Source organism: Salvia splendens, chromosome 9, assembly GCF_004379255.2.
Source record: "Salvia splendens isolate huo1 chromosome 9, SspV2, whole genome shotgun sequence".
NCBI classification, from domain to species: Eukaryota; Viridiplantae; Streptophyta; class Magnoliopsida; order Lamiales; family Lamiaceae; genus Salvia; species Salvia splendens.
In genome coordinates this window covers 21,312,746-21,323,085 of record NC_056040.1, presented here as the reverse complement: position 1 = coordinate 21,323,085, position 10,340 = coordinate 21,312,746, and the positions used below count along the sequence as shown (strand labels likewise).

Below are 10,340 nucleotides of genomic sequence, written 5' to 3'. Positions count from 1 at the left end.
TAGTAAAGTACCGATATATAAAAAATGTGATTAAAGTATTGTTAGTGGAAAATGAGGCTCACATCATTAGAACTTTTTTTTACCAAGAATAGGAATTCATATTTTATAAGATGAACCAAAGTGATAAAAGTAATCTAATTTTATGAGTTAGAGGAAGAATTATTTTAGCGACGCCGATCAATATTCCCTTCTATTAGGCTAAATAATAAGGTTGCTCTATATATAGTGAGAGAAGGCATATTATAGTAAAAATTTACTTATTCCGTTCCTGAAAAGTAAGAACTATTTTCTTTTAGTCCGTCCCTAAAAACGTATGAACTTTCTATATTTGGAAATTCAACTACACTAGTAATAATGTGGACCCCACTCTCCACTATACATATATACAAAGATAAAATTTATCTTCAATTTTGAAGAATTTTAGATGCAAAAATATTTCATCTCATTTTACATTAGAACAAATAATGCCTAAATATATGTTTATAATAACATATATGCAAAAATGTCAATTAAGAGTATTAATGTCAATTAACAAAAAGTTAGTTATAACTAACTTTTTAAAAATAGCTTAAAACTTTAAATGCATATAACAATCTTGATTTAAATTATTTTTTAACACAACATATATCAAATTAAAGATAATTTTATAAGGATTACAACGAGATCCTACATGCATATGTTTCGATGTCAAAATTTGATAATATTTTCGTGAATTTTCATCTAATTCGTGCAGCAGTTTATGTCAATACAACTTGCAAAATATGTCAATATAGTACATAGATAATGTCAACATGAAATTGTATTTACGTTTTCATGTATTCGTGTTGACATATTTAATACACTATATTGATAGAATGTTCATCAACCTTAAATTTGGTAGTTATTCTTATATTTTCAATATTTAAAAATAAAAAATGAAATTACACAGGCCAATTTATAGACCATTAGATCTCCAAACTTCTATGATCTTAGATTAGTTGTAGTTAGCAATTAAGAGGTGAGTTAGCAATTGATCACACCTCATAAACTACCACAGTCAATATGCTTAGATATTTAGTAAATGCATGTAAAATATAAACACAGTTTACATTTGAATTTCCAATATTGTGGTTTAGTATCTATAATTCTTTGGTGTAACAAAATTATACAAAAAAAAAGTGAACTTAAAATGAACAAATAATAACAAGGAATAAACATATAGTATGTATAAAGACGGTATAGCAATGATGATGGTGATGATTTTCATGCAGCAAGAATTTATCGCTTTCGACGTCGGTGATGATTCTCTCTCTCTTCTCAGTAGAGAGCCGCCTTTTTCCTTTAATTTTGTTTCTTTTTTCCTCTCTTTTGTTTCTTTTGCAACATGGGTTTTGTTTGAACAGTTAGTTCAGTTTGTGACCGCTGTGAAAAAGAGAGAAAGAGGATATTGGTCCCTGCAGACAGGCACTTACAAGTAATGATTTGTGGTTGTTTGTTTCTATCCATGATGATCCTGGTTGTCTGGCTCCGGCCAGAATGTCGAGTACTTCATCCATTCTGCTTCTTGTTGGTTCGCCATTGATGATTCCTGCAATTCCAACCACTCAATCTCATTACAAATACAACGTTTCTTAAATTAGAAACAACGTTTTCATTTCTCTTACTTTATTCTCTCTTTATTAACTCACAACACAATACTGTATAAAATCATGTGCCGAAAAGCAAACGTTTTATATTTAATGAGACGGAGGGAGTCCTCCATACATATCATTGCACATTGTCTCTCTCTTAATCAACCCTATAGTACATTAGATCATACAAAAAAACATAACCTACCAAGAATCTGCTCGGCATGAGCATGGCATAATTTATAAGGAGTGGAAACCCTAACTAGTAAATAAATTATAGTATACTGCAATTCTATGAACAAAAATGACATTTTTGTTCATAGAATTCTATCCCTAGATGAGTTATCTACCCTGCCAAACATGCGTTGAATATTTGAGTGTTATAAGTACACAATCCGTTAATATGAAATTATCTTGTCCTTATCTTATCGACACGAGAAGAATACATATGAACACCCCCTTTTAGTTTTTATGAATATGGAACTTTACCAAATTTGATTTCAAGGAAGAAATTTTCCGTGCAGTAAGTTAGGCATATAGTAATAACTGAATAAACGGTCTCTTTGTTTTCCTAGGATACCACGAGCATAAAGGAAAGATTTCGGGTGAAGAACCCTCCATCTCCTTTTCTTCCAACTTATTATGGATATAGTAAATATTTAAATTTTATGAGTAAAATATGTCTTCTGATTATATTCTAAAGTACATCTAATGATATCGCTTTTCTTGGTCTTTATTATATTCGTTCGTACTACTTCTACTAGTGTTAGGAAAAAATATTTCAGACTATAAACAAAAAGTGAGCTCCATTTAATCATTTTATATTTATGATGAAATAAAGGGGGATTCTTGCCGTGGCTTCCGCCCTTGATGGCTTTCAGTTTCACACTTTGCTAAATGCACACAGCTAAGTAGTAAAAGAAAATATTAGACACAATACAAGATTAATTTCGCCAAATTCCCTCTTTATTAAAACGGAAAATTATCGACTACGATTACAAATTTTTTGAAGAGAAAGATGGTCATATTGAGGTGTGGAGATTTATCTTAAAACTCTAGATTGGAAAGAAAAAGAAGATAAAGTGGAGGATGTGGGAAAAAAGAAAAAGAAAAGGCTTCTAGTATCTCTTTTCTTGTTATTTAATCATAATATTAATTTTTATTGAATGGAATAAAATACAGTATATATAACCCTACAAATATAATTAGAGAAACAGATTTTCATATCTAAGTTCACCTTTTTCTTTTAAGCAGTTCTTAAATTGACACATAGGAAGCATGGATTTTGAGAGTCAAAAAGGTGAAAATTGTAATATTACCTCTTTGGTGTCAGTTGAGGTGCATCCCATGATGAGTTCCTCCAATCCAGATGCAGACCTTCCCCCAAGTTTATGATGTTGTTGTTGCTGCTGCTGACGACGCTGAAATATATTATTATTATTATTATTATTTTTTTTTTTTTTCTAACATCATCATGTATGTGATCATGCATTGTCTGCTAAAAGATGAGAAACTCTCTACTCTAGTTTTATAAATAAACATGGAAGAGACTAACTTGGATTTCTGTTTTTTGAAGTTTTTTTATTTAAGCCATCATTGTCAGACACTGAATTGCATGGTTCATTATGCATGTTTGGTTTTCAGTAACATCTTTTATTGTTTCAAGATTTAATATAGCTTGCACTCTTGTTTTTTTTTATTAGTGTTCATTATAAGAAATTAAATATACCATCCTCTACTTAAATGTTTTCTTTATCTATGATCAAAATGTATAGTGGAAATTGTGGTTTCCTGAATTTTATAATGGAGAATGAAAATCGAAACAACATGCGCATTTATATATACGATGAAGCACAACTTAGTTGGTAAGACGTACCTGGTGATTTTCGTTGGGGAGCATGATTCTTGGGACATGGAAGGGGTGATCTTGGTCGAGAATAATGGAGGTGTGATGGAGCGGTGGAGGAGAGATGATGGTGGAGATGGACTGAGATGGCCGGCTTATGTGAAACGCGGTGGCGGTAATCTGCTGTTGCTGGTTCACGTCATGCTGCGGGAAGGCACGCTCTTCACATGTGCCGGCTCCTTCCCTTGCTATTGAAGCCTCCCCCATGCTTCCACCCTAATGATGCAAACATCTCATTTAATTTAATTTAATTTTAATATAACATTATAGGCACATTTTATTTGGATTTTTGGTGGGTGAATTACTGGTTAAGTTTTTATTAGCGGGATGTTATTATCAAGAAAGTTTCGATATGATTTTCATGCTTTTGGCACAAGCAATGGGAATGTGGGAATTAAGATGTTCTTTTCTTTGTATCATCAAATTTAACAATATAGAGAAGAATGTCAAAAGTTAATTTGACGTTGTTACACATTGTGTGAAAATAAATTAAAATTTGAATATAGTGTGACAAAACAAAATAACTGAAATAAAAAGAAATGTGATATGGAAAGATACCTCATCAAACAATTTTCTGTAAGGGAGATAACCGAAGTGATCGGCTTTAAGCTGATGAATATCGATGCCGGTGAAAACCGGAGCGGCAATGCTGATGGCGGCGGCGGCAACTGCTGAGAAATCATCTGTAATTTGAGGGATGATTTCCTTTAAAGAAGAGCAGCTCCCACTCTCTTTCCTTATGTCTCCAGCAATGGCGGGGGCGGGGGCTCTCTCCGTCCAGTTGCACTGGCGCGGCTGCGTCTGGTAGAAAATCTTGGAGACGACGAGCTCGCCTTCCCTCTCCTCCTCGTGCTTCCCTAAATGATACTGATGCATTACCCAATTCGTCTTCTCCGGCTTCCGATTTTTGCCAAAATTAGTATACAGCACTAAGATCTTCTTGCACCCCTCCTGCTCTCCGTTGAGCATGACCGGCCTCGTCTTCCCGGTCTTGTGCCACCGCGTCTCCCCGCCTTTCAAGTCGCATTCCGTTTGGATCCTCCGCCGCTTCCTGGTGCCGGTGGTGTACGCCTTCGACGGCCGGTGGAAAAAGTGCCTACTCAATCCATCTCTTGTCACTCCTGCACAAAAATTAAAAAAAGAAAAATTCAAATTAGGTCTAACAAATTAATCACAATAAATATATATTGATCGCAGATAAACAAAAACCCTATCACCAGTAAAAAGAAAGATGGAAGGTAGATGTGACCAGGAAGTTTCTCAGGGTGAGTGTAGCAAATCCCATCTTCACCCTCAATGGTGGGGATGAATTCATCAATCAAAGGATGAGATTTGGAGTGATTCCCTTCCACTTTGGCTTCCAGATGCTCGATAAGCTCCTGGTCCGTCGGGTCGAATTTCACTCCGGCGGGTAGACCCACCCAATCCTGACCCGACCCGATCAATTAATAATAAGATATATTTACATAAAATAAAAGAATAAAATTATATCCATACCGGCTTGCCTTCGAGCTTGTGTCCACAGCCAGGACACTGTTTGGATACGCACAATTGATGCTCTTCCAACTTTGCATCGATGAGATCCGAACTGCTCACCTGACTATTCTTATTCATCGCTCAACCAAACAGATCCTATCCTTGCTAAATTACTCTGCACATCACATATACCAACCTTAACGCCATCGATTGTTTTAATTTTTAAACAAAAAGAGGATTCAAGAATGATACATGTATAGAGATATAGTAGTACTGTGCATGATCAGGAATGAAATTAATACTTAAAAAAAGAAAAAATTCAATCTTTGAAGAAGGAATCTATTCTTATAGAAAATTGAGAGAGATGAGAGGAAAGAGATACAAATATAAAAAAATTAGAAGGTGAGGAGAGGAGGTGCTTTAACCATGGAAAAAACACCAGAATTTCCTTCAACTTTAACTGAACCAAGTAGTGAGAGAGAGAGATATAAAGGAAAAGACGCCCTATATTACTACCTTTAACTCTCCCTCTCTATCTCTGCTAATATAAGCTTACCTCACCTCACCTTCTGTGTGTGCGTGAGAGAGAGAATTTGGGATTTTGGATTCTGGTATAGTAAATAAAGGTTACCTTATCTAAGGGGTGAGTCTCCTTGACTAGTAAAGCAAAAGTTGTTAAATTAAACCACACACTCAAAAGCATTTAGCCAACCCAAACTCAAATTAATCTACCTATACCTATTTTAATTTGTACTAATTTTTATTATATTTACTGTGGTAGTGTGACTTGATTTGCCATGGTTTGAAAAAATTGAATGAAAACAAAATTATTTGCGACGCTTTAGCGATTTTGTTAAATACGCAACGCCGAAGGGGGGAAATGAAATAGAAAAAGAAAAATGCTTCAGTTACAACTAAATTTTCAATTATATTTTCCCATTTAAGATGTGTATTAATTTTTTGGACTATATGGGAATTCAATGGCGCTTTCAAGTGGGATTAGTCTATAGGGTGCTTAGTTGTAATGATTGATAAGATATAAGATTGGCTAATTTTATCCTTGTTACGAATCTAGTAAAATTAGCTCAAAGATAGAAGTTGTGGTCTGAGCCTCGGTTGGAATAACAATTAGTTTTCAATGTGATACAAATCTAGTAAAATTAGCAAGATCAAAAGAGGGGAGTTGCGAGCAAATATGAATACATCCAACTAGAGGTGCGAGGCGAGGATCACATCATGTAGTTATTGGCCTTAACTTACAGTAAAATATCAATCACCCAACGTAAGAAAAAAGATTAATCTATAGCATATTTTTATTTATCTTGGCTAATTTTTAGAAGTAAAAGTCTCTCGTAGAGATATTAAAGATTCGAACACAACTATATTTTTATTTATCTTTGCTAATTTCAAAAGTAAAAGCCCCTCGTAGAGATATAAAGATTCGAACACAACTATATTTTTATTTACCTTTGCTAATTTCAAAAGTAAAAGCCCGCGTAGAGATATTAAAGATTCGAGCACATCTATATTTTTATTTATCTTTGTTGATTTCAAAAGTAAAAGCCTCGCAGAGATATTAAAGCGAATACAATTATATTTTTATTTATCTTTGCTAATTTTAAAAGTAAAATTCCCTTGTAGAGATATTAAAGATTCGAACACGTGATATCTCAACCTTAAAAATATTAACTTTATCATTACGACGCTATCCCAACGAAATATATGTGCTCTTTCTATGTGAGGAAAATTTGTCTTTATATGTAAACAGAGGGCGGAATTTCTTTAGTTTGGTGGTATTTTAATTAAATGACTACTAATATACTTCCCATATGCTATAAAAATAGGCTGAATTTCATTTTTCGCTTGTCCCATAGAAATAGTCCATATATATTTATGGAAATCTTTTCTCCTTCTATTTTACTTTATCATTTAAGGGCTTTATCATCTACTACACTATTTCAACTACTATTTCTAATTCTTTTTTAATTTACCAATTACACATTAAAACATATGTCATCCTTATTACCTATTTTTACGAAATAGAGGGTATTAATCTAATCTTGCTAAATGTACATGTCTATAAGGGTTCAGTGTGAACCAGAATCATACATAATTTTGAATTATGTACTATACATATAACATATATCCATTATATTTCTAAATGAGAATAATTTGTATACAAGAGGGACAGTTAATATACCCACATAGCCCATGAAGAAAAGAAAAAAAGTATATATATATATATATAAAGATATAAACACAGTAGCTCACATGGGTTTCGAGGTGGAGTGCTGAACATCATCTTTTGGCATGAATGTTTTTAGAGAGAGAGAGAGGAGTGAAGTATACAAACATTGCTTGATATGCAAGGCGAGCTGCCAGCATACTTGATTGACCACCACCACCACTATCCCCATCCCTTTTAATAATTTAATCCTTAATTACTATTTTATCTTCCCCTTTAATACTACTTATACCGTTTACAATTACATACATACTATACTAGTATTTAATTAACAAGACTTTGGGTCTAAGCACCCCTCCTAATTAATTTACTCCCTATAGAAAGCCTAAATCCAAACAAACAATATTTTAATTGACTCCAAATCACATTTTACGTAAAATCATGTCTCTTCGTTAATAGGTTGATTTTTTGAGTCATCATACATAAATCTGAAATTATTATTGATTTTCTATTTAAAGAAAAATGACAATTATTCATAAAATCGGCTTGTTTTAGCAATGTGTTTTGCTAAAACATAAACTGTACTATTACGTCGTCCCTATACATATTACTTATTTAATAATATGTACTGATTATAGTATTTTATACAATAAACAATTAAAACATTACAAAAAATTGTATATATAAAAAACAATTTAAAAATATGTTTATAGGAGCCACTTGTGAGATTTTCTTGTGTGGCCCACTCCTCTCTATTCTAACTTTCGCAGATTTAATTGTTTTTCTGTATTCATGCATGTTTATATGGTCAAAGAAATAAATGATGAAGGCTTTACAGCATTGTTTGCAGTTGCAGAGAGCATAATGTTATTAACCTTATGATTGTTTTTATTCATTATCAGTCTGGTATTTGTATTTTAAAGCAGGTATTATGTTTTTCCATTTAAAAAAATCGACCAATCACGAAATACATGGAAATATATATACACCATTTCCTAATTATACGCCCTTGAATATCTATCTAGAATGCGTAAATTCCACAAAAAGCCTGTCTTCTCCTCAATTTAGCCTTTGTACGTTTTTTTTAACAACTTTATCTCACTTTGGTTCAATTTTTTGTGATTTATGGAACCCATGACGAGTACACAAATTGTGTATTTTTTGGTTTTCATTTTTTTTTAGTATTTTAGTATTCGCCTATATCTCATTTCTGTTTTTGCGAAAATATGCAATTTTTTTTTTGTTTTATATCACAACCCCACACGAGAACTATTAAACCATTAAGGTAATATTCATTCTTTTCTGAATTTCTATAATGACTAAAATGAAAAGTTATTATTTTTAATGTGTTTTCAAATACTGAAAAAAAGATCAATTTCTCTTACTCAATGACTCAAAAGAAGTGTCTGGATCCGAAATTAATTATGAAAATAATATTGAATACTATATATATACACCAACTCCATCCCTAAACAATAACTGATCTAAAATGGTATGCCTCAAGTTTTAATAAAGTAATTATGTATATTTTGGATAAATAGATAGCTAGTTTCATTTTAATTATAAATAATAATTTCTCCGTTTCATATGAAGCATCTCATATTTTAAAACAGGGTTCAATAGGAGAGAATGTAGATAATTAGTTGGTCTTCTACCAAATTTGTATTGTTAAAAAGGGATATGGCCCCACAAATTTTATTTTGAAAGGAAAATAAGACAACTTAAAAGGGAAAAAAATAGGTATTTGGAATGTGACAGAGTGGTATTACTAATGATTAATGTGGTGGGTCATAATAAATCAATATAGTACTACAGTACTAGTATTAAAGATAATATATTACTGTTTTAAACGAAAATGAGTAGATCTTACTAAAATGACAATAATAAACCATTATTTATTGAATTGGTGAAGTATTAAGGCTAAACATGCATCCAATTCATTATATTTGCGGTTTGCCGCTCAACATTTCTAGAAAGCACCGTTAGCCTTTAATCCATATATTATCATCATATTCATATTTTTTTTGTTCATTTTTATTTATAAACACTTATATTCATATTATCATTACTCATATTCATATTATATTTATTATTAGGATAATCAAATTTATTATTTAAATAAAGATAAAGTTTAATTTATTCTAACGAGAACTTAAAATTAGCTACTACATCATAACTATGTCTACGTACGTGTACGAATATTAGGGATGATAATGTAGTTATAAATATGTATATGAATAATTTGAATATTTGGTTAAATTTAGAGAGTAAGAATAGTACTAGTACATTTTAAACCGATTAACTTGCAATTGTTAATGCTCGGCTCATAATTTGATTAACTGACTTTAGGTGCAACAGTGCTTCTGCAGAATTTAAATTACTATAAAAAATATTTCAAATTCGAAAATATGGTTTAAGATTTATTGAGGTGTTTTGTGTTCAAGTTTAATAAATCTTTAATTAAGTTTTTTAACATGTCAAGATCAATCATAAACATAATCTATTAATAAATGTTATGAAAATTGTTCGGATATGTTATTTGGTTCACACAATATATATTTTGTCTTATTTATAGTAGAAAATAAATTTTTGGATTTTCAATTATTTTGGTATTTTGGATATATTTGTGCAATTTCATTTTCCGGGTTCGGATTTTGTAGTTCGGATTTCGATTTTCGAACCTTTTGGATATATTTGTGCAATTTTATGATGTTAGATGATTTAAGTAATTTGATTTTTATATATGTTTATATATTATAAGTATAAGATTTTTATATTATTATTAGCTTTTAATCTGATTAACCCAATAGACTAGTTTGAAATCCTGCTCGGTTGAGATTGAGTTTAAAAAAAATTAAACTAATCTGATTAATTATTTTGCACTGGTTCAGAATAAAGTGATCCTGCTCCTATTTTGCAATTAATGAAATTTTTGGTAGGAATTGAAGATGCCGAGTCTCCTTAAAACCAATGTTGGATTCTTGTCGAATAAGAATATCAATATGTTCATATTCTATAATTATGGATATTTGTAGGAATAAGCACATTCAATATTGTGGATATTGGCGAATTTAAGTAGTTTGTAAAAACAGAGTATTTTGATAAGTAGTATTCACAGTTGCAGAAGATGCTATTCCCATCCAGCAACTAAGCTCGATGTCTGTAT

General features: G+C 31.6%; 1 protein-coding gene across 5 annotated transcripts; it reads right to left on the bottom strand.

Moving 5' to 3' along the window:
• Window positions 1-1,067: 1,067 nt before the first annotated feature.
• LOC121747785 (NAC domain-containing protein 75-like) lies at window positions 1,068-5,600 on the bottom strand. Of its 5 annotated transcripts, none has more exons than XM_042141898.1 (7): window positions 5,506-5,600; window positions 5,011-5,164; window positions 4,763-4,940; window positions 4,072-4,634; window positions 3,484-3,729; window positions 2,927-3,028; window positions 1,068-1,567 (listed from the first exon to the last, which is right to left on the bottom strand). In XM_042141898.1, exons 2-7 carry the CDS (start codon window positions 5,125-5,127, stop codon window positions 1,478-1,480), a joined length of 1,296 nt encoding a protein of 431 aa, XP_041997832.1. In that variant the 5' UTR covers window positions 5,128-5,164; window positions 5,506-5,600; the 3' UTR covers window positions 1,068-1,477. The 5 variants fall into 5 exon arrangements, with proteins under 5 accessions (XP_041997832.1, XP_041997834.1, XP_041997830.1 ...); XM_042141900.1 differs by lacking the exon at window positions 5,506-5,600 and having other exon boundaries at window positions 1,068-1,353; window positions 1,452-1,567; window positions 5,011-5,493; XM_042141896.1 differs by lacking the exon at window positions 5,506-5,600 and adding an exon at window positions 5,415-5,493.
• Window positions 5,601-10,340: the final 4,740 nt, after the last annotated feature.

What these genes read in the sequence shown, in the direction of transcription:
- LOC121747785 (XM_042141898.1), bottom strand. Translation starts at nt 5,127, where the DNA reads ATGAATAAGAATAGTCAGGTGAGCAGTTCGGATCTCATCGATGCAAAG. An exon ending in TCACCCTGAGAAACTTCCTG is followed by an intron (nt 4,635 to 4,762) that starts GTCACATCTACC and finishes ATTTTTGTGCAG; the next exon opens with GAGTGACAAGAGATGGATTG. An exon ending in TCCCCAACGAAAATCACCAG is followed by an intron (nt 3,029 to 3,483) that starts GTACGTCTTACC and finishes AATATATTTCAG; the next exon opens with CGTCGTCAGCAGCAGCAACA.